Source organism: Colletotrichum paranaense (assembly GCF_030867605.1).
Source record: "Colletotrichum paranaense strain IMI 384185 chromosome Unknown Scaffold_9.1, whole genome shotgun sequence".
Classification (NCBI taxonomy): Eukaryota; Fungi; Ascomycota; class Sordariomycetes; order Glomerellales; family Glomerellaceae; genus Colletotrichum; species Colletotrichum paranaense.
In genome coordinates, this window is record NW_026848967.1 from 1,682,616 (window position 1) to 1,703,740 (window position 21,125).

At 48.9% G+C, this 21,125-nt stretch overlaps 11 protein-coding genes across 11 annotated transcripts; 6 read left to right on the forward strand and 5 right to left on the reverse strand.

Moving 5' to 3' along the window:
• Positions 1 to 773: 773 nt before the first annotated feature.
• On the reverse strand, positions 774 to 1,802 carry CPAR01_11322 (PhlG protein; the record flags this gene model as incomplete). The annotated part of the gene is made up of 1 exon (XM_060495581.1): positions 774 to 1,802. One exon carries the CDS (start codon positions 1,800 to 1,802, stop codon positions 774 to 776), a length of 1,029 nt encoding a protein of 342 aa, XP_060345929.1.
• A 975-nt stretch (positions 1,803 to 2,777) lies between these two features.
• CPAR01_11323 (DUF453 domain protein) lies at positions 2,778 to 3,986 on the forward strand (the record flags this gene model as incomplete). Its single annotated transcript, XM_060495582.1, has 2 exons — positions 2,778 to 3,311; positions 3,372 to 3,986. 2 exons carry the CDS (start codon positions 2,778 to 2,780, stop codon positions 3,984 to 3,986), a joined length of 1,149 nt encoding a protein of 382 aa, XP_060345930.1.
• Positions 3,987 to 4,540: 554 nt separating this feature from the next.
• Positions 4,541 to 4,903, reverse strand: CPAR01_11324 (uncharacterized protein; the record flags this gene model as incomplete). The annotated part of the gene is made up of 1 exon (XM_060495583.1): positions 4,541 to 4,903. The coding sequence occupies one exon, from the start codon at positions 4,901 to 4,903 to the stop codon at positions 4,541 to 4,543; it is 363 nt and encodes a 120-aa protein (XP_060345931.1).
• Positions 4,904 to 6,186: 1,283 nt separating this feature from the next.
• CPAR01_11325 (uncharacterized protein) lies at positions 6,187 to 7,023 on the forward strand (the record flags this gene model as incomplete). The annotated part of the gene is made up of 2 exons (XM_060495584.1): positions 6,187 to 6,874; positions 6,953 to 7,023. 2 exons carry the CDS (start codon positions 6,187 to 6,189, stop codon positions 7,021 to 7,023), a joined length of 759 nt encoding a protein of 252 aa, XP_060345932.1.
• A 975-nt stretch (positions 7,024 to 7,998) lies between these two features.
• Positions 7,999 to 9,314, forward strand: CPAR01_11326 (uncharacterized protein; the record flags this gene model as incomplete). The annotated part of the gene is made up of 4 exons (XM_060495585.1): positions 7,999 to 8,082; positions 8,217 to 8,896; positions 8,949 to 9,124; positions 9,181 to 9,314. 4 exons carry the CDS (start codon positions 7,999 to 8,001, stop codon positions 9,312 to 9,314), a joined length of 1,074 nt encoding a protein of 357 aa, XP_060345933.1.
• Positions 9,315 to 9,497: 183 nt separating this feature from the next.
• CPAR01_11327 (uncharacterized protein) lies at positions 9,498 to 9,853 on the reverse strand (the record flags this gene model as incomplete). Its single annotated transcript, XM_060495586.1, has 3 exons — positions 9,498 to 9,569; positions 9,641 to 9,700; positions 9,755 to 9,853. 3 exons carry the CDS (start codon positions 9,851 to 9,853, stop codon positions 9,498 to 9,500), a joined length of 231 nt encoding a protein of 76 aa, XP_060345934.1.
• Positions 9,854 to 11,105: 1,252 nt separating this feature from the next.
• On the forward strand, positions 11,106 to 13,193 carry CPAR01_11328 (uncharacterized protein; the record flags this gene model as incomplete). Its single annotated transcript, XM_060495587.1, has 2 exons — positions 11,106 to 11,573; positions 12,531 to 13,193. Coding segments are annotated over 2 exons (1,131 nt in total), but the record flags the coding sequence as incomplete, so codon positions are not given.
• Positions 13,194 to 14,803: 1,610 nt separating this feature from the next.
• Positions 14,804 to 15,361, forward strand: CPAR01_11329 (uncharacterized protein; the record flags this gene model as incomplete). Its single annotated transcript, XM_060495588.1, has 1 exon — positions 14,804 to 15,361. The coding sequence occupies one exon, from the start codon at positions 14,804 to 14,806 to the stop codon at positions 15,359 to 15,361; it is 558 nt and encodes a 185-aa protein (XP_060345936.1).
• A 322-nt stretch (positions 15,362 to 15,683) lies between these two features.
• On the reverse strand, positions 15,684 to 16,885 carry CPAR01_11330 (uncharacterized protein; the record flags this gene model as incomplete). The annotated part of the gene is made up of 4 exons (XM_060495589.1): positions 15,684 to 15,787; positions 15,841 to 16,383; positions 16,521 to 16,644; positions 16,703 to 16,885. 4 exons carry the CDS (start codon positions 16,883 to 16,885, stop codon positions 15,684 to 15,686), a joined length of 954 nt encoding a protein of 317 aa, XP_060345937.1.
• A 1,663-nt stretch (positions 16,886 to 18,548) lies between these two features.
• Positions 18,549 to 19,498, forward strand: CPAR01_11331 (uncharacterized protein; the record flags this gene model as incomplete). The annotated part of the gene is made up of 3 exons (XM_060495590.1): positions 18,549 to 18,818; positions 18,925 to 19,236; positions 19,319 to 19,498. The coding sequence occupies 3 exons, from the start codon at positions 18,549 to 18,551 to the stop codon at positions 19,496 to 19,498; spliced, it is 762 nt and encodes a 253-aa protein (XP_060345938.1).
• A 520-nt stretch (positions 19,499 to 20,018) lies between these two features.
• Positions 20,019 to 20,816, reverse strand: CPAR01_11332 (uncharacterized protein; the record flags this gene model as incomplete). Its single annotated transcript, XM_060495591.1, has 2 exons — positions 20,019 to 20,385; positions 20,461 to 20,816. 2 exons carry the CDS (start codon positions 20,814 to 20,816, stop codon positions 20,019 to 20,021), a joined length of 723 nt encoding a protein of 240 aa, XP_060345939.1.
• Positions 20,817 to 21,125: the final 309 nt, after the last annotated feature.

Consider the following 21,125-nt stretch of genomic DNA (forward strand, 5'->3'; position numbering starts at 1 on the left):
TGATCTGACGAAGCCGGTATCTGAAGCGTTCACAATCCCATGCAGAGTCATCACCCAGACGACCACCCGTATCAGCTTGCTGCTGTAAAAAAATCTAAGACGCGGTAGAAGTCTTGGAAAGACATCGGCATAATGAGCCTGGACACAGAGGATCCGAAAGACGGACGCGTGTAAGCGACAATACGATCGCACTGCGCAATGACTTCAAATCCTGGCCAAGTTGCTCGCGGCACTGCATTAGCATCACAAGGCTAGCCGTTAATACTAATATACTTGATGGACCTGTTCTATAGTTTTTAGGCTGTGAGATATCACATAAATATGCTCGAGGTTCATCAAAGATTGTGAGTTCGGATTACGTTTAGCTTAGCACACCAATAAGCAATGGTTACTACAGAACTACACACCGACTATGTCTACCGTCCCCAACAATGGTATCATTATTCATCTGAAAATCAAAGATTTGCCCCGAAGCCGTGCATCAATCCTACTAACCCTTTTCCTCATGTCCCGCATGCAGAGTTGATAATAGTCCTGAAAGGTTACCACGAATCGAATGCCTGAGAACGTGGGCTCATTTACTGGTTGGGTTTCTCTGATATTTTGAACGATGGTATTAAACAGACCAAACTAGATCGCTCTAATTATGACTATAGTGACTTACCAGCCCCGGCACTAAGGCACAGTATCTCTTTTATTCGACTTTTGATATCACTCTGGGGAGTAGAAGACTAAAACCTCATTCACCGGCAGCATTACATGGTATATCCTGCTCAAAGCTTCCCGTCCATATAATCTGCGTACAAACTTGGCAGGAAAGAAGCCAAATTAGTGAACTCGGTCTGATCATGAATGAAATGCTCATAGGCAATGTTGTCTCCAGCCATGCGATGCTTGAAACCCAGCGCGCCAGCAAGGTAGTCGATCCCAACCTTCATACCCATCACTTTGTAGTGAATGCCCCCACCAAGCCAATACCGACTTCGCAGTTCGAGACCATCCTCAGTCTTGCGCCAGAGGTGAAGGAAATCCCCAATTTTGAGGTTTGAAACCAGGCCATCGCGCAATTCCGCACAAACAGCGGCCTCGTAACCCGCAGCTTTGAGCTCCTCCCACGGCAGGCCGTACTGCGCCGGGTCGACAAAGTGGATATTCACGGTCATCTTGGTTGCACCGATAAACTCCGTTACACGGTGCGTGGAGCCGAGCCATTTTTGCGTGTGAGAGAGGTCAGTGCGATGTAGCCGGTCCGCGTAAGTCGATCGCGCGGCCAGGTGGTCGTACGGAAACCACAGGGCATAGCGCTCGGGCTCAACGCTGTGCCACCAGAACCACCAGCGGACCATGTCTCCTGTCGATCCAGGGAAACGAGTCCGTGACGTGACGTACGCTGTCCCGTCGGGGAGGGAACGCCATCCATTCTCGTGAGCGTGGTAGCCCGGTTCCAGCAGGCGGCGCGATTCTGTGATTGGGAGAATGCCCTCTACTGGCATTGGCTCGCGGATATACTGCGGAATGTCGGCGTAGAGGTAGAGATCTTTGTTGCAGTATTTCGCGTATAGCTTGCTCTTCATCCGGTTCTCATTGTAAGTGAAAGCTTTTTGTGTTTCGAGCGGATAGTACGTAAGAGGAATTTTCGCTGGGTAGCCATCTTTGTCGGGATTCTGACTTTGGTTCGTTGTCGTTGTATTTGGTGTTCGGGTGTCATTCCTACTCGGCACCGTTCCCGTCACTAATTGGCCTCTTAGTGCGGCGATCCGCGCCGCGGACCTTTGACGCAGAGATCCAGATCCAGACTCCATTATGCTACTTTTGCACCGTCTTTTGGGCTTTGGTGTCGAGTAGAGGAGAGGAATCAAGACGGGCAAGGCAGTACGACGTTTATGGCGTTGAGCTTATTATTAACCGCCAGGGCCGTGGAGGCTTGTGCGGAGATCCCCCAGGTTTGACTTCCATCTGAAGTGCGCCCCTTGACCTCGGCTCCGTTCACGTGTTGCTGAAACCCCGTAATTGTACGAACGACCTACCTATCGGATTGGATCTTTCGGACTTTCACAGCCTTGTACAAGAAAGCATGCCACTCATCAATTACCTTCGGGATTCGGAGCCAGTAGAAGTAGGGAAACATTGCTCATCATCAAAGACTGTGACTTTTCTTTGTTCAGATTCTAGGGGTAGGTCCAGAACCAGTGGAGAATCTTGTTGGGAAGACCGATGCGTTGTATAGGTTTACAAGAACTCCAGTGGCATAATTGAGCCGAACCATTCTGGACCTTTCGTAGCTTGCCTTGATGCTTGCTCTAATTATCCTACCTGTCACCTACTTGCTTTCTTGGACGATGATCATGTGACAGTCTTATCGTATTCTATTGAGCACAGTAATGCCAAAGACTTAAGGATCTGAAGAAGTTGCAACAATTCCGAGGCTTTTGATTAGTTGTTTATCCTGAACTGATGGCGCAATGAAGTAGGTGCACAGCTCACACCGTGACCTTCATCCGTTACTGTTGTCAAGATAACAGTTGAGGTAATTGGTGGAAGACGCCTCTGTCGTCAGCGGCTGGTGAAATTTATGGTATCTTCCGGTGCTGCTGCCGCACTAACTAGGCGCGGAACAATCCATCCTACGTGCGGGCCATTGCTTCAGTCACATACCTAAGCATAAGAAAGTTGACAACACCATACTTCTCACCACGCCTCAGCCATTCTCAGGAGATTCTCCAATAAACCATCATTCTGGACCTTCATTATTGTTGACCTGAGCTGCAACGCAAACTATGGCTGCTGCAAAACTCCTGAAAGCTCCTAATGTGTTCGCCACGTTCATCCGGGGCGGCACTAGCAAAGCACTCTTTTTCCATGCAAAGGACCTTCCCAAATCAGGGACAGCCAGAGATGAGTTTCTCATACGTGTCATGGGATCGCCTGATCCCGGCCAAATTGACGGAATGGGCGGCGGACGCATCGTAACCTCAAAAGTTGCCATCGTCCAGCCTTCGGAAAGACCTGATGCAGACGTTGACTACACATTTGCTCAAGTCGGTCTCGATGAAGCAACCGTCTCATACGGTGCTAATTGTGGGAATATTTCGGCTGGTGTTGGTCCTTTCGCAATCAATGAGGGACTCTTAAGAACAGACAATTGGCAGAATCGCAAGAGAGTGGTCAAAATCTACAACACTGGGACAAGCGCAATTTTGATTGCCCATGTTCCGATTGATGATTCAAATGGGCGAGCATTAGAGAAGGGTGACTATTCGATATCTGGATGTCCCGGGACCGGTGCTCCTATTCTAATGGACTATTCACAGGTAGGTTTGGTCGTAGAGCCAGATTCAACTTGAACGTTGCGATGCTGAATCCAGCCGCAGACAGCAACACCTGAACGAATGCTACCTACTGGCAACCCGATAGATACACTCGAATGCACATTTGGCACAGTCGAAGCTACGTACTGCGAAGTTGGCAATGCTATCGCGTTCATCGCTGCGCAAGACCTCGGCATCCAAGGCAACGAGACAGTGAGCGCCATTGACAGCAATTCTGAGCTCATCGCTCGCGTCCGAGAAGTTAGAGGACGGATATCTGAGAAGCTTGGCAAATGCAAAGCCTGGAATCAGGTTGATGAACAGTCCCCGATGCTTCCGATGGTTGCATTGGTCTCAAAGCCAACCTCGGAAGAGGGACATATTCAAGCGCGCCTGTTTCTTGATAATCATTGTCACCCAAGTATGGCCGGAACAGGAGGGGTTTGTACGACTGCTGCTAGCCGGATCGAAGGTTCAGTCCTCAATCGTCTGTTGAGTCCTGCCACATTAGCCTGTGGCACTCTCAAAATCCAACATCCTGCGGGCCATCTCCCAATGTCTGTTAAAACCATAGCTGCGGGACAAGGGGAAAAGTTGCCTGCTTTCAGCGTTTTGGGTTTCGTCCGCACTGCGAGATATATCTTCCAGGGGCAACTGTTTGTTCCCAGCGATATCTAGGAGGCGCACCCTTTACCCTGTTCATGGCTTTGAAACAATTTCACGCCAAGGATATCATCTACGTTTAAGATTTAGATGGCCGGGTGGATTCAGACTCTTTGAGAAGATGTAAACTATGGCGATCCTGTGCAACGCTCGTGTGTCAGCATTGAATGTAAAGCATTTGAGTACTTGAGAGCCATTCAGACATACAACATATCCACAAAACCACCAGTGACGAGGAGTTCAATTCCCCAAGGTAAGTACTTATGCATGAATTAACAACACGACAAATTGACAGCTCCTTAGCAAATAGTAAGATAGGAGTAGTTTTCTTGTGACGGTATTCATTCCATCGTACCTTAACCTGCTTCGACTGCCCAAAGAAAGTAAAGTGAGGCAAAGACGCATGCATGAGGCTGCTCAATCGCAACGGAAGCACTAACAGCTTCATTTTGTCGGCTGCCGGCATGAACCGCAGGCTGGTCAGTTGAAGCTAGGGAGGCGAAACTAATGGACCCCAGGGGCTAGCTTTCCGGAATTCCGACTTTCTGCTATGGAAGTGTTTGGTGAGATTATATGACCCGGAACATGTTTTCTTTGACACCTCTTTTCAATCCTTCGGCCTTTCCGCCTTCGTACTCAACCCCAGATGCGCCGCCGTCTCCTGAGATGCCCTCGAGCTTCAATCGCAGCTCCTCATCCTGCTCTGCTATAGTCTTCTTCCTCTTTTCCGACTGTGCATTGGCACTGGCGGGCGATTTCGTTTCCACTGTATCTTTGCGAGCGGTCGCCTTGGAAGTTGCGGTGTGTGGCGAGGCGGTACTGAGACGCGTTGAGAGATTGAGCGCGTTTGTTCTACCCGACGCGGCCGACACGCGTCTTGTTGTCGGAGTGGGCAATCTCAGCGGCGACTTGGTGATGATTTTCTGTAGCATTTGATACTTGTGGTTGAACGGTCTGGGGATAGCGAAGTTGATGAGGTCAGAATTCAACAAAGGATGCAGGTGTACATTTTCGTCGTCTTTCGTCACGCTTCTTTCATAGATGGCCCATGCTTCCCCCAGAGGCGGAATAGCTAGCGAGAGACCCCCGATGAAAACGGTCACGTAGATTGAGAACGGGTGAGCCAGCAGTTTACCACAATTTACATGTCATATGGCATGTTCACACCTGATCGTTTTGGGGAGCTCCTCAGGAGATGTATATTTGGATGTCCTCCTGGGTCCTCATGCTCCATCAGTCCAAGCAACAGCCACTGTCAGAGCGGAGAGATGTCTTATGTAATGCGCTCAGAGGATCACCTAGGCACAAGACTTGTCTCCTCCATTCATCCTCCGTACCACGCAATCAACTTAAATGGACTCTGAAAGTCTAGGCGAAGGGAGTTTTCACGGAAAATGAGTGATACGATATATACAGGGCATGCATCTTCATGACTTTGGTGAAGCTCATGAGCTACCTATACGTCGTTGCGTGAAGGGGCAGCCTCTCTTCGCGCCGGTGAAGATCCAAGCCCTTCCGGCGGCTTTACAGTTGAGATCTGCACAGGGATGCGATCCAACATTTCAGGTCCCTCATTGAAGGGAAACATTGCCTTCTGACAAGAGGAAACATTCAGCTACCTACACCACAATGCAAGGCATGCGACGTAACATATCCGTCCTCGGAACCGAACATAATCTCTCCCAAGCGTTTAGTCGGAGCACACGGCACCGCAGCAGCAGTGGCTGTGCCGCTCTGCCTTACTAACCGACTCCATCAGGGCTTCTCCGAGACAAGGTTGCACATCCTTCGCGACGACACCGCCAATGACCTAAAAGGCCTGTAAATCATGGCCCATTTTAGAGCCCGAATTTTGGTGCCTAGTCAGCTTCCAGAACAAGACCCCTTATCACAGGGCGCACCGTTTTCCTTGGCTGCAGCGTGTGACAACACCTGAGCTGGGCGTGGCCTCATTCCGAGCTCTGCTCAGCCACTTATGGTTGTTCCTTACGTTGGCGAATATGTTACAATCGCTTGCAGCGGCGAGAAAGGAGGAGCGCATGAGTGCTTTATTTGAGGGTGATACACCCCACGCCGAGGCACGCCCAACACGGAGTCTTTGACTACACAGCATTCACCTCTTAAGTTCGTTTCTCAGTAACAGCTGGAACTGCACCATACTAGCGAAAACCAAAACAACCCAATCAGCAATCGCAACTAACACACATCGCTCAAAATGACAGCAAAACCCTCCATGCTTGATGTTGACGTGGAACCGCCAACTTATGACAATACCGTCAGCGACTCAAGGGCACAGCTCAGCTGTGGAGAAACACCAACCTTGTTCCTGGATAAAACGACAATCTTCGCCCATACCTCACCACCTCGCGCGCTCTATGAGCTGAGCAACGTTGTGACTGACGCAAAGTCATTGGTGTATGGAGTTCAGAAAGTGGTTTACAGAGTCTCTTCAGAAGCTGGCAGCGACAAAGTGAGAACCAGATTGGACCACATCTACGACTTCACACAGGACCCACTCAAGGGACTCGAAAGCTTCAGTATGCAGCTGAACGATGTCACGGTTATTCAGGGTCAGATGAGCTCTAAGAGAACATATAAGGAAGTCTACCTGATGCCCGGCGTCTCTGGGTGGAAGGTAAAAGATCACTTCAAGGCCGGGGATAGCGCGGTGCACCAGATGAAGCACCAAGATGAGATCCACTGGAAAAACATGAAGGGAGAAGTTGTCGCTATTGAGTCAGTCGCAAAGAGAGACAAGGAAAAGAAATTGTTAAGCATGCCCCAGTTGGATGTCATACTCCCTATGGACCACAAGGAGTTGGACCTGTTGGTAACAAGCTGGATGGCGAGGCTCTGGAGGCAGTCAGCTGATGAAACCAAGGACCCCATGACCTGGAAAGACTGTAAGTGTTCTGATCCCCAGCATTGTCTATCGCTTGGAATTTCTGCACAATCACATACTGATTTCTGCATGCACGCAGTCAAGGAGATTTCCAAGATCGCCCTTAGCAGAAACAAGCTCGGAAACACTTGGGCGTTAGGTGGAGCCTGAGGGTTGTTCTTGTAGGGCAGACTGGATAACTAAAGTACCTGAAGTAGTTGCTTACGCAGCGACGTTAGTGGATAGACCAGGAGCGGCTAAAGATACCCTTGATTTCGAGCACAGCGACGACGTAAAAGGGAAAGACTTATCATGATGATGGAATGTTTCTAGGAATTTAATATTGAAGGGTGCCTAACTCATCATCCAGAATAATGAACCTCAGGGTAACAACGGATCTTAAGCCTGGATCTTACACCTGATCGTGACTGTTGTCCGCCAATCGTCGACTTGGAATCATTTCTCCTCGCACCCGATTGTAGTTTCAATTCCAGACTTGACAGTTCCTTGCGGGCGCCACAATCGGCCTGATAGGCAGAGAGATGAAGTGAGGTCCTGAAGTTATTCAAGGTCTCGTGCAGTGCTTGAGTTAAAATTTACGCAAGTTGTTGCACCTCAAGCGTGGCTTTAAAGCCGGCATGGTCAGCAAGGATCCCGATCCACATTGGGTGGTAAGGTGAACCAAATAAGGAAACTTATGCTAGCTATGATGATATATGGACACGCATCCATAAAGCACGCATCAGTCGGATATCGTATTCCTCACGACGCGCCTAGTCTCCCAGCAAGACCTCAAACAAGAAAGAATCCCTGATGGCAGCCGCTAAGCACATGGCCTGACAGTGCGGGGCAGTGGGAAGCGCTCAATGCAGTTGGTGATCATACGACGACCCGACTGACATTATTTCCGCAGTGATACCGACACACTTTCGGGACCGGGAACTTTGGGACGACAAAGTAACGCCACGAGAGGAGAAAGCACAGTACGTCGTCACTTACCGGGCTTCCGTTCGTCCAGCCTCCAACTACATAAGTGCGACTCTCCATCTTCAAGCTTCCGCTTCATGTTCCCACCCATCACTTTGACTACCATAAGTAATAATTCTTTCCGAACAAAACTCGATAGCAACACTTACACCTGCCACCATGAGAGCTGCAAGATATTACGGCAAGGAAGATATCAGGATCGAACAGGTTCCAGAGCCACCATGTGGCCCTAATCAGATCAAAGTGAGATTTCCCCAGTGTATCCTCTTAAGTACATAGTCCGCCCGGCATCTACCCCGCGCGGGGAAGATGGAGGGACTGTAGCATTACTTTTGGAGTTCAGACTTGACACTGACACGCACTTCACCTTTCCCCAGATTGCCCCGGCATTCGTCGGTATCTGCGGGACTGATCTCCATGAATACCTCGGCGGCCCTAACTTCTGCCCCGCCTCTAGACATCCAGTCACAGGCGACCAGATCCCCGTGACGCTTGGCCATGAATTCTCTGGCATCATCAAGGAGATAGGCTCAGAAGTCAAGCAGGAGCATCTCAAAATCGGCCTCCCTTGCGCCGTGCAGCCTACGATTTACTGCGGTAAGTGTGCTGCTTGCAAGGCCGGTGCCGAGAATGCGTGCCACACAGGCGGATTCATCGGACTGAGCGGCTGGGGTGGCGGCCTGAGCGAGGCGGTGTCGGTGCCCGCGGATCAGGTCTTCCCTTTGCCCGAGGGCATTCCTCTCGAGCTGGGCGCCTTGGTGGAGCCGCTCTCGGTAGCTTGGCATGCCGTCTCTGCCACTACCGTCACGTCAGAGTCCAATGTTTTGGTGATGGGAGGCGGTCCGATCGGGCTGGCCGCTGTATTGTGTTTGAAGGCGAAGGGGGTTTCGAATATCATGGTAGCGGAGATTGCCACCGCCAGGCAAAATTTCGCAAAGGAGTTTGGAGCAGCACACATCATTGATCCCAAGAATCAAGATGTTATGGAGGAGGTGATGAAGATTACTGGTGGCATTGGCGCTGATGTCACACTTGACTGCGCAGGTGTACCGGCTAGGTGTGTAATCCGTCTATTTCTCTTGCAGTTCTTTTGCTAACACTTGGAATAGTGTCAAGGCTGCGTGCATGGCCGTCAAGACACGCGGCACGGTCATCAATGTTGCGATCTGGGAGAAGGAAATTCCCTTCAACCCAAATTGGGTAACGTGGAGAGAAAGCTCGTATAAGTCTGTACTTGGATATCAGAAGAAGGATTATCAGGCCGTGATTGAGAACTTGAAAACAGGTAAGGAGTCTCGAATTTCCGTCTACACGAACCGCTACTTACTTATAGGTCGTTAGGAGCCCTCAAGCCTGCCTCCATGATCACAAGGAAGATTCCTTTGGACGATCTTGTAGAACATGGTATCAAGGCGTTGATTACGGATAAGGACAACCAAGTCAAGGTTTTGGTTGATGTTGGTGCCTCTCTATGAGATATGATGACACGGCGTTGTGAGCTGAGTTTGTAGGAAGAGCCATCAGACGGTCCGCCTTGATATGGGACAGGCTTCGAAGGAGGGAATTTCAACAATGTATTTTTGCTATGCTTGTACTACGTATTTGTATCGTATGAATCCATGAAAACCAAATCCATCTTATGGGTCCTACCCGAGTCTCTATTTCTTACAGAAACAGCCACACTTGCCTTCAGCCTCGTTCACACTCTGAAGCACAAAACCAGCTCCGCACTTTCCTTCATGTCAGCACATATTACGCGACAACTTTACTGTGCATCTTCTCAGGTGAGCAAATCACTTACCTCACGCGGACAAGCCGTCGTGCAGACTCCCTCGATGCCTCTGCACGCAGCGTTTGAGAGCTGTCGGGAATGTTAGAAAGTTCGAATCATTTTCCAGGGTACCCATAAGCTTACGTTATTGTTGGCAAAGGCTCTGCAGTAGGACTTCTGGGCAGCTGCCTGACCGACAAGAGCCATAGAAAGAATCACCGAGAGAATGGTAGGCAATTGCATTTTGAACTAAGCTTTCCGGGGGTATGATGCTGTCGAGTATCTGTTGAGAAGAGACGTAATGCGACTTGAAAATGTGAAAAGTATCAAAGTTCTCTGGTTCAGTAATTCGAGAAATTGGACCGCATTTATAGAAGTCCGTGCCAAATTCGAATTATAGTCCGCACAAACTCTGGTCAGTTGGTGCGTCAGCGGCTGCGGCGTATGAGGAAGTTCGATATAGATTGCATTCTCGAACCTTGAACGGCATTCTACTCAAGTATCAGGGGCTAAACCCAAGAGTTTCTGGCTTTTAGAGTTTGTAAAGGGGTGCGCCGAAGAAGCGAGTGGAACCACTCAACCCCTAAATATTTGTCAAGTTGATGCCCTGAACATGCCCTGCTCCGGCGCGACTCAGGAGCAGCGCGTGACTTCAGGTTTCCCCCTAGGTTTTTCCGCCGTCAAGAGCTCCTCAAGTGCTTCCACGAACACAACCCGAATTTGAACTGTTGCCTCATTGATGAGCTATCAAACTGATGTTTTCCGCCCCTTGACGTTGAAGATGTGATGTAAAGTAATAGAAAACTTAGGCAACTCCATCTGTCCGAACTGGAGAACATTGGCTTACGTGACTCGCATAACACTCTTGTACAATTCTTCTTCTACAATTCTCACAAATAAAGAGGAAGGGGGACAGCATAGCGATCCGATAATGCTACGGGTTGCAACCCATGAAGACCAGTATTCATACTGTCTATCGCCCATGTGTTCATCAGATCATCAGAAAGAGCTGAAACAAAGAACTCTCGCTAGAGAGAGTCATCTTCACCTCTGTCTCATTCACTAGACGGGCTAATTTCTCGATACCGAGGTCTGTGGACAACAAATCTTGTGATGAGGACTTGTCCGAGGCAACAAATTCTTTGCGCGATATGCACCCCATAGTATCTCCGATGACAGTCGAGCGCCCATTTGTAGGAATACGCTATCATTGTTTGCTCCCATCGCAGTGGATAGGAACCTTATCTCCAACAAATTTGCGGAAAAAGATAAATCATCGAATGGCCGTTGTCACATCATTCCATTCCGTCTCAAATTCTTCTTGTTCCGGCCTGACACATCTCTTCTGCTGTTTTTGACAATCCTCGAGGGCAGTGCACCAGTCTTTAAGTTAGTCTAAGAAGATTGTAAATACGCCTCAAAAACGATACCCAATACTGATCTCCCGCCAAATCGCCCTGTCGCGACGTAATCCGCCGTGATGAAGTGAGTTTAGAAAGTCGTCGACTACGCGCAAGTCCAGGCCGACATCTCTACAGGACACCCAACACAATTCAACACGTCATTCCACTCCGATATTGACGCCCCCGATCTGCGAAAAATATCCAACTCGCCTTACTCATATAAAAGATGGTTAACACTTATCCTCCAATCGCGCGACCTGTCGCCTTCCGCAGTACAGCAAGTCTCACTCACCGATTCACAAACACGACTCTTGCTCCAAGCATGCAATGCTTCATTTCAGATCGGCCGTGTTAACCCAACACTTGCGGAAGACTTGGCCGACGAGATAGCTCCCGCTTTCTCTCATCTCCGTTTCTTGCCTGAAGGCTTATTCGTCCGCCTTGATGACTGTTCGCCCAAAGCTGGAGCCCAAATCATTCCAGGCAGAAAGTTCTTACATACCATCGACAAGTTTATTCTTCGCATTGTCACTTCCGGCCGTTTCCAAGCTGCTCTCGAGGTATGCGAAGAAAGTCAGAGGTCGATCGAGCTTTTCTTCTTGCCATTCGATATACGAATGACAACTGAGCGGGAGGACCGGGTTTTCTGCCGACCAAAGAATGTAGGATCACGGCAACCAGTCAGTATCATTGGCACAGGCCATGGAAGTTTTCCAAACGCTCTGGCCTCGAACAAGTCCAGCATATTGAGATCATTTATGAGGGATCATAGATCATCAGAGATTCCATCATATAAATATTGGAACAAAAGGATCCCACGGACAGTCTACTGAAAGACCAGGGAATGTCATTTGACGTTCTTTATTATGAGACTACTCGGAGAATTGAATAAGTTGAGCTTAAATCATTTGGAAGCAGAAGTTCGTGTGGATCTTGGCTATTTCAATGGGTTCACGATGGGAATATTCTCTATGGTGAGCCCGACAGGGATGTTGTTGAGTTCTGAATCACACAATGATGATAAAGTACTTAGTTCAACATGAATTGTCTCAACGGAACGTGACTTGGATTAAATGTGAGGCGGTTTAGATACCCACGAGACATTTATCAACTTAAATCTCACGTAGGATTCATACTCATGACATGGGATATCACTGTTGTACGAGTTTCATCCTGTATCTACGATAGAAAGAATTAGGGCCTCACCTGGGGTGATACTTACGGCCACCAGGTTTTGTATTTCTACCAGTACAACAAATCAAGGATCGTTGTTTGATCGAAGTACTGAGCCACAATCGTGGCTCAAGAAGCTAAGGGATTTGTACCAAAAGATACCCGTCGAACGTGAGAAGTTCTCCGAGGAAGTGGTCGACTCGCCGGAAAGCCTCGCAATCATCGTAAATTTTACAGAGAATGCGACCAAGGCTATCTCGATGCCCTCCCCTTCTCGCAAAAAGGAACAGATGTTCATTATCCAGGCCCAGGAACTTGAAGCTGAAATTACCGAACTCAAGTAGTATCTCGATCTGAGAGACTTTGCCGTCCCCATTAGCAAGCTCAAAGAGCAAGGCAAAACACAAGGGGCTTTGAAGTGTCTCGACGAATTTCTTGTTGCTAAGGCCGGTGCTAAGATGAGCGACCTGTACAGTGATATGTGGGATGACTGCGAGTCCTACTTTGGCGAGCAGCAGGAAGACGCCAAGGCCAAAGGGAAGATGGATTGGACACCTCTACCGATCGAAGCGCCCAAGACTAGGGAGGAGGCTATTGAGCTCCGCAGAATTTCGGCAAAGGAGAACGCTAAAGACCCGACTGAGCCTACGAAGCTCTATGATATCATTCAGAGCAACAAGGATGCTGCTGAACTAGACAAAACCGGATCCTACCTCTCGATTCAAGTCGACTCGCTTGCGTTTGAAACCTTCACGAAGCTCTTCGGGAACTCCAAACCCCGGAAGCGGATCATATGGGAAGATCTAGAGTACTCGTTGGAATTAATCGGGTTCTCGTCGAGGTCTATATACGGGATCTGCACTTACTTCATTGCAGACGAGGCCATTTCAGAGCTGCTGCTTACTATCAAACACCCCTACAAATCGGAAGTCCCTAGTCGAACGCCTGTCATACTTGCCCGGAGATTGCTAAAGGCTTACAGGTGGAATTTGAGCTCATTCAGTTGATTTGATGGATAATTGGCTCTTGAGGTATCATTATGTTACAGATTGCACTATCTCGGAATACACTCGACAAGTCAACTTCGGTTAGGGGTCGTAAAACATCGTGAAAAAAGAGTTGCATCTTCTCTATAGCTATGTGAATGTCTAGCAGCTGTTCCTTCGGTATGTCGCGTATCACGATGGTTTAGGATTCTCTTTCATTCCATGCGTAACACAGCCGCTTTTGGATCAGCTTCGCCTAGGCTATAACTACAATATTCTCAGCTATTTGTAAGCCCATAGTATTCGACACTGTTCAGCTTCAATGATACGTCATGGCCCGAGTCCCATAGTGTGCCAATGAGACTCGTGACGGGTCAGGTGATAGCTATGCACGCATCCGTGAACTTCGTATTAACTTGGTGTAAGATGTCACCATGTCATTTTGCAGTGCTAATGTGTGGGGCTTGCTACCTCAACGCCACATAAGTTGATTTATGTTTGAAACATTATCACTCGACACCCATCATGTCCTCAATCAACTTGACGAAGCTGGCTGGGGTGACTGACGCCGCGGCTGAAGATAATAACCTCAACTAACCCTGCACATCGCGGGTACTGAGCCAACTTCACTACGCCCCCAAAGTTGACCTTTCTATCTGGCCAAGGTACTCGAGACATCGTTCGCCGATGGTCATGAGCGTGTGAAGCCCAACACTGCATCAGGCACAGAAGCCGACACCCAACCTCAAGTCACTCGCAACATGACTGGGCTGCCTTTCCTGTCCAAGCACATACGACCACACCCATTGGAAAATTCGGGATCCCGTCCGCTCTCCCATAGACAAGCCAATGAGGGCCGGATTAGTAGTTGAGTCGGTGACGATCAGCGAATACCTGGTGTTGTATGTTTTTGGATTTTGTCCCACTGGTTTCTGTGTATGGCACTTATTTATCTGCCCACCTTAGCCCGCGATTGCAAGTGTTTGAATGGGCGACACATGGTTTATTGGTTTTAATTTTGGATAAGAGAGTTGTTTGCTCTTAGTTCCTGGAGAAGGAGGTAAAAGCGCATGAAAGTGATAGTGGATCCCATAGTAACCATGATCGACTGACGAAGTCACCGTGCATTCTATTCTTCGCCTATTCCAGCTAGTTCGGGAAAGAGGGTTCCGATGACTGCACATTTTCGAGTTAAAGTTCAAATCTTTCCGATTCCTGTTTAGACGGACGTTTTATTGTCTATTTTCATCCCTAATGGATGGCTTTGCCAGATGAAAAATAAGGTGATGGACACCTCGCTGAGGTTTCGCAACACGAATATACTACAGGAACTCAAATTAGATTGTGACACCCACATCGCAGAATCGGTCACACCGATAAGAACCCTGCGCTTTCCACGGACGCCAGTCCCAACAACAAGTCAACTGTATAAGAATGTGGTTCCCAAAATCTCAGTTCATGGTGGTTGTGAAGCCTTTTAGACTTGAAGAGCCCTTTTCAACATAGCACCGCTCATCAAAAAAAGCATAACACACAAGACCCAGTTAACGGTAAATTCAGTCTCGATCACAAAGATACCCCAAACATATGTGCTTGTAGCTAACATATCCAGTAACACATATTCACGCATCATGAAGCCATCAGTCGTCTTCTCAGTTCTGGCCTTGGCTCTGGCCAGTCGAGCTTGTGATACGTACAAGTACTGTCACTGCACCAACGCTGATGGAACACCAAATAGCGACGCCACGTTTACCGTATGTGGTAACGACCCATTTATTTACGACAACGGATATGCCGAGTGTAACCACTACGATAACTACTTCTGGGTCGTCAAAGCCATCAACAATTGCGATTTTAGAAAAGCATGCAACAAAAATGGCGCACCTGGATACTCTAGTTGTAGAGCTAAGGTTGGAGTTTTCAAGGTAAAGGATGGTACTCGGTCCTCCATCGCAGGATGGCGCGTGATGCTCTATGATAGTGCAGCCAAGAACCATACCATAATCCCCAAGAGCCCTCGAAATACGCAGCTTTGTGATCTTCATATTTACCCAATTATTCTTAAAAAATTGACAAGGAACTCATATCGTGTGAATGAACATGGGTTTCATACTTTGTTTGCATTACTTTTTACGCAAGATTTGTCAAGCGTTCCCATTCACTTAGACGCGATTTTGTTCATCCATTAAGTCGAATTGCAATCGGCTACTAGAAGGAAACATTACATTCGAAATAACGCATATTCACATGCTTCATTGCTAGACACACTCCGCGTTGTGCATCCCTCTCAGCAAGAGATGGCTGCCCAAAAATCGAATTTAAGACTGAAGAGATCTTGTCTCTGCTTCTATCTCTAATTGCCTCAAAGAACCATTCAAGTTCTCTTCCGTCTCATGATAATGATGGTGATGATGATGGTAGTGGTGGTGATAATGATGGTGGTGGTGTACAACTTGTTGTGGTGGTTCTACATCTATAGAAGGACCCGTCGGCTGACTTGGCAGGTTGCCATCAGAGAAGGCGTAGAGGTACTGAGATGGGGATATCCTTGAGCAGATTGGATCTGGTGAGAGAGCTGGGGTCTCCAAAGTGATATTTGGAACCGAGAATGATGTCTCTAAGTTGCGCACTGCAGAAGACTGATTTGTTTGCGGTATCTCTGTATCAAGTTCGTTCGATCTCCATTCTTTAGGAGTGCTGTTGTGACTGTTTGAGGTGGGTTCCCTCAGAGACTGGTGCAGCGGCTCGGATACGTGGCCAAGATCCAAGCTTGACGGAAGATTTGAGCTGAGTTGGGACTGGTGTAGGATTGAATTGTAAGACACTGCATCGCCGACGAAGCGAAAGTCGTCCGTATCTAGCCCTGTGCTCATTTCCACCATAGATGTGACTATACCATTGATATCGATGACGTTTCTGATGTCGGTATCAGCTTCAGTTGCTACTAGGAGCGAGTTTAAGGAGGGTTCGGGTGCATCAGATGCCCTGGCATCGCCACGCTTCCTTGTGGCAGGCGACCGTGGGGAAGGTGTTCCTGTAGTTAGAGGCCTTTTGGATGTTTTTGAAAGTGCTCGCCATCTGTTACGACAGGTGAGAGGCGGCCGACCTGGCAGCTTTGCCGATAAAGCAGACCACCGGTGACCCAGCGTCCGAACACCTTCTCGTAGAACTTCGTCTTCTTGTGGCGACCATCCACTAAGGCGATCTTTGACTTTTGGACTCAAAATGTCCATGTATCTTTTCGAACATTGGTCATCCTTCCTCCCAGGTATCAGGAGGGCTTCGCGAGCAAAGAGACCGGTATCAGTGAGTGAGATAACACATGGGTATCACAGGATTCTAGCATACCGATGTCGTGCCATGCAGGGCCCATTCGAGCATAAGCCGACAAGAGGATCTGATCTTCTTCTGCTGTCCACCGACCCTTTTTGATGGACGGATCAAGAGAATGAAACCATCGCTTCCGACAGTCCTTGTGGTCTGTCAGCCCTCATTGCCATTTTGCCTCTGGAAGGTGGAGTGGGTGTAACCTTGGCAGTGCGGTCTTGAAGTGCAGCGGCAATATCTTTCCAATGCCCCTGGGGACCTCGTGCGTCTCCGTAGCGAGTAACGAGCGTCTTTAATGTCACATCTTCGTCAGGGGTCCAAATCTTGCGTGGTCGTGTGGTGGAGTTGGCACGCGGGGAGCATGGCGAGGAGTCTTCTACCGACATGAAAGCGATAGAAGAGATCTATCTTGTTGTTGGCGGTAACGGATTCTTTCTGAACCAGCGAGTCGCGTTAAGCGTGAAAGTGATACTCCATACAAAAGCCTGCTTCAGGTTCGGGGTGGAGGAAGGATATGTCTGCACTACTCACCGCTGACCTCATTTGAGGCCTGCCCATTTGCTCCCCGCAAAATCTGTGCACGGTTAGGCTCCAAGTTTCCCCGCATTCGACGTGGGGGTTAGTGTAGTCGACGCAGGAGCCTCTGACCCGGGCCGGGTCACAGCGTTGCGCTACCGGATTCCGGGCCCGTATATTTCTAACTGCGGGATGACACAGGCGGCTCTTACTTGGTGTACGAATCCGAGGTTCCTCGAGTGTTGAGTCACCTTTGGTGGGTGAAACTCCAAGATTACCTCACTATCCTGTCTGCACTTGACTAGAAAGTGCATGATGAAGAGTGAAGGTGGGAAGGGAAATTCAATCTGAGTATAGCCTCTGAAGCATATGGCTCTCCATACTATGAGAGGTGAAGGCCCGTGAATTTACATCTTTATTGCATCCGTTCGAGACATGTCGTCAGTTGATGCGTTCTTCCAAGCAACTCGTCCTGGGCGTAAGAACTAGGCATTCAACCGAAGTTCCGTTTGTGAGATTTCTGCCAAGCGTGGTGAGGCGTCATACTGAGGCACAGCCACGTCCATTGCTCCAGCTTCTGCATCCGGATATCTTGATGCTGGCGAATTAAGAACATCGCTGATGGGACGTGTATCATGATAGGTGGTGAGGCTTAAGGGAGAAGATCTGAAAAACCGGGAGTAGCATTCACTACCAATGAGGAAATCGAACAAAGTTCTGCTTCATGTTATCCGCCCATCTTGAATGACGAGAGCCTACAACGTTGTGTTGCTTTGGTACATGCAGTGATCTTTGTCTTCGCTACATGTACGATGCTGAACCCAATTGAAAGGTGAGTCCAAGTAACATCGTTTTGCCGCTGCTCTTTCCGGTGGCGTATATCGAATGTCTCTCGCCGAAGTTGGAAAGGGCCATCTGTTGTCGGTTGTCTCCGAGTCTTACGCCAAGGTAGCGGTCCATGGCAGACAGCCTGCTTGAGCCATGAGGTGTCACACTAAGCCTAAGGTACGTCCTTGCGTGCGACTTATGTGCCCGACCAGTGAGGCTTCAGATGCCCGTTTCCAGCCTACTGCCTACAAACCGCATCATTCCCGCTTGCCTTTCTAACAGTTACGTACCTGAAGAGGCCAGGATGAAAATCCTACGAAGGTGTGCGGGCCAATGACAAGGCGTGAATCTTTCCTGTGATGATTGCAGGGGGGCCTTGAGCTAACTGTATCTGACGGATGTGCCTCATGAGAGGCGCTGCCTTGCTGGGATGCTGCAGAAAAGTGGACGTTTGTTGGTTCGAGTGGGCGTGAGAATAGGGCTAGTTTCTATCAATTTGACGCCCCAAAACCTCAGAAGCCAAGAAGGAAAGAGGTGGTTTGCTCTGCTTGACACTGCTCATAACAAGTACTTAAGTGTTACAACGTCCGTCATGTTTGCGCTGAAATCCTGCCTTCGATCAGCTTCTTGACCTTACCTTTTCTATTCCAATTGAAAGTCGCTTGGTAGAATTCGATCCTAGTACAGAATCTCCGCAACTTCACCATGGGGACCAGTGGCTTTGTCTTCAAGCATGTCTTCTCCCTTTTGTTCAATATTCTCTTCCACCTTTACCAGGCTTTTTACATGTACATGCCTTGGAACGAGTCCTCAATGTCCAATGAAAATGGCACAGCCTTCTCAAACTCCTTCAGCGACATTGAAATAGCAAAGGCTGTTTTTGATACAGCTTATGGGACTGTATTGAGGCGAGAAGCGAAGGACATCCAATGGATGGACCTATACAAGTATGCTAGTACGCGCGATGTGATTGAAGTAAGTCTATCCCACATGCCGACTAAAAGAAACTCGGCAACTTCAGATAGAAGGTATATATACATTTCGTCTTGTACCTGTGACTTACCACCATTGCAACTTCCAGATTCGATTGCAAGAAGCCGGGTGGGAAGACGCCGGCGACAAATTGCAGCTAGCTTTCAACAGGTTTCATGACGAGATGGAGCCCCTCAACGAGACGCAGGCGGCATGGGCCAACTTCGTCGAGGCGACCAATTTTACCTATGTTACATCCAAGTTCAAGCCATTTCTCGACGCATCGTTGGACACAGAAGAGGAGCGGGAACATGCTCGGATGGCGCTGTGCAAGATCTTCGGCGTTCGGGGTACTTTTAAGGTGACGCAAGAAACAAAAAAGATGTATGAGTCCAGGCGGGCCGTGATACAAAACGCCGAAGTAAGTTATCTATGTTCCTAGCGCCAAAGAGCTTAAGTGTCTCGTTGACGTTGCGAGAATGAATGCTGATTTATTGACGAAGGCAGCCTGGCTCAACACGGACCGAAAAACCCTCACCAAATTCGTCAGCAGGTTGGCGGTTCTGATTGACGATGAAGACGAAGATGAAAGATGGGCGGACTTGCACAAGATGGCAGGGACGGATGAGAATCTGAAAGAAGCGCTTGATGACCATCGTGATACGGTAAGAGACGAGCTTTGAATCGGGCGATGCCTGAGCCAGATTGAAGGTTTCTGAATCTGGATACCGAACTACCATATTTTCAAGGCTTGAATCAACTGTACATGTACCTTAACACTAGTTGGTCGAATTGACGTAGCAGAATGTGGGACACCGCACTCGTTGAAACCTACTTAGTTGCACTCGGCGTACTTTTCAAATCATTGACACGTTCCTCCATGTTCAGCCTATTCAAACACAGGAAACCCGGGTAGGGCATGTGTACGAGCTGGTGCGAGGTGATTTTGGCTCATATTCCCACGCGATGACGAGGATAAGCTACGCAGAGCTTGGTTGAAAATTATGTAGTATAAAAGGCTACTAGAGAGGTAAGGTAGACCCAAAGAATATTCTTTCGTAATATTGCAAAATGACATGACCTGGCGAAGTGCCGTTTTCCCTCGATAATCCGGTAGTTGAAGAAGCAGAATCTTAAGTCGTAACATAATGGTTGTAGTCGCTGATCACAACCGGCAGCCTGAATTAGCGAGTTGGGGGGAATCTACCACATCATCACACTCGCGAGCAAGAATCCAACTATGAATGCTGCCCTTGAGTTGCCTCCCAATCTAGGCGCCGCGTTCTCGTCCGTCTCGACAGCCACGCCGGCTGAGTTGGTCTTTGTTGATCCAGATGAGCCTGAGGTAGAGGCGCCCGGTGTGTAGTCTGCTGCGATACCGTCGATGGGGTGGGCGTAGGCTTGTGCGGGCGTTGTTGTCGCGACCCAGGCGATGGTAGTGGAAAGCTCCTCAGGGTTGTAGACGGTGACGGTGGCGGTCTGGCTGAGGTCAAAGTTGCTGTAACATGTACCGCCGTAAGCCGGGCGATCGGCGTCGGCGGTCTTGGCGGGTGCAGCGAAGGTGAAGCCGCTGTTAGGTAGAATTAGCATCTTGGACATAACCTTGGCTATTCTTGGCTCAGATCGTCGGGCTAGGAGAACTTACGAAGCGCAGCAGGCAATGTATCCGCTTGACCAGGTGCTGCTCTCTGTGTTGTATCCGCTCGGGCAAACAAGAGGGCTCATGAAGGGTGCGATGGAGCTGGAGGCGGAGAGGGCGGATGAGTAGCCGTTAACCCATTGCGTGGGGTGGCAGGATGAGAGGGTCGAGTTGGGTAGAGGTACGGGCTCGTTGATCCAGATCTTCTCGAGGGCGCCGACCAACATGGTCAAGTGGTTCTCGGTACATTCTGCGGGCGGCGTGAAGGTCGTCGTGAGTGCCACCGTCGCGACGGGCACGGGAGTGCCGGTTGGTGCGGTGGTGACGGCAGGGGCGGCTACTTCGGCGGTTCGGACGGCCATTATGATGGACTTGGTATAGATTTACAGAGGTAGTTATAGCTGTAAATTAGGTATAAAGAGCGGACGTTGAATAACGATTATGATAATCAACTGGATCGATGTTTGCTGATCTTAAACTTTACGAATAAGTCTAAGTTAAAAGAGTGGAAGGGGTGGGAAAGTTGTTGATCAAAAGAATGTGGTGGCCGGAAACTCGCAAAGAAGATACTACGCGCGCAACGGGGAAGGGAAGAGAGAAACGGAGGCAAATGGACCACTGGCGCAATGGTAAATACCCAGGAGTTTTATCGAAATTCTCGATGGGACTGC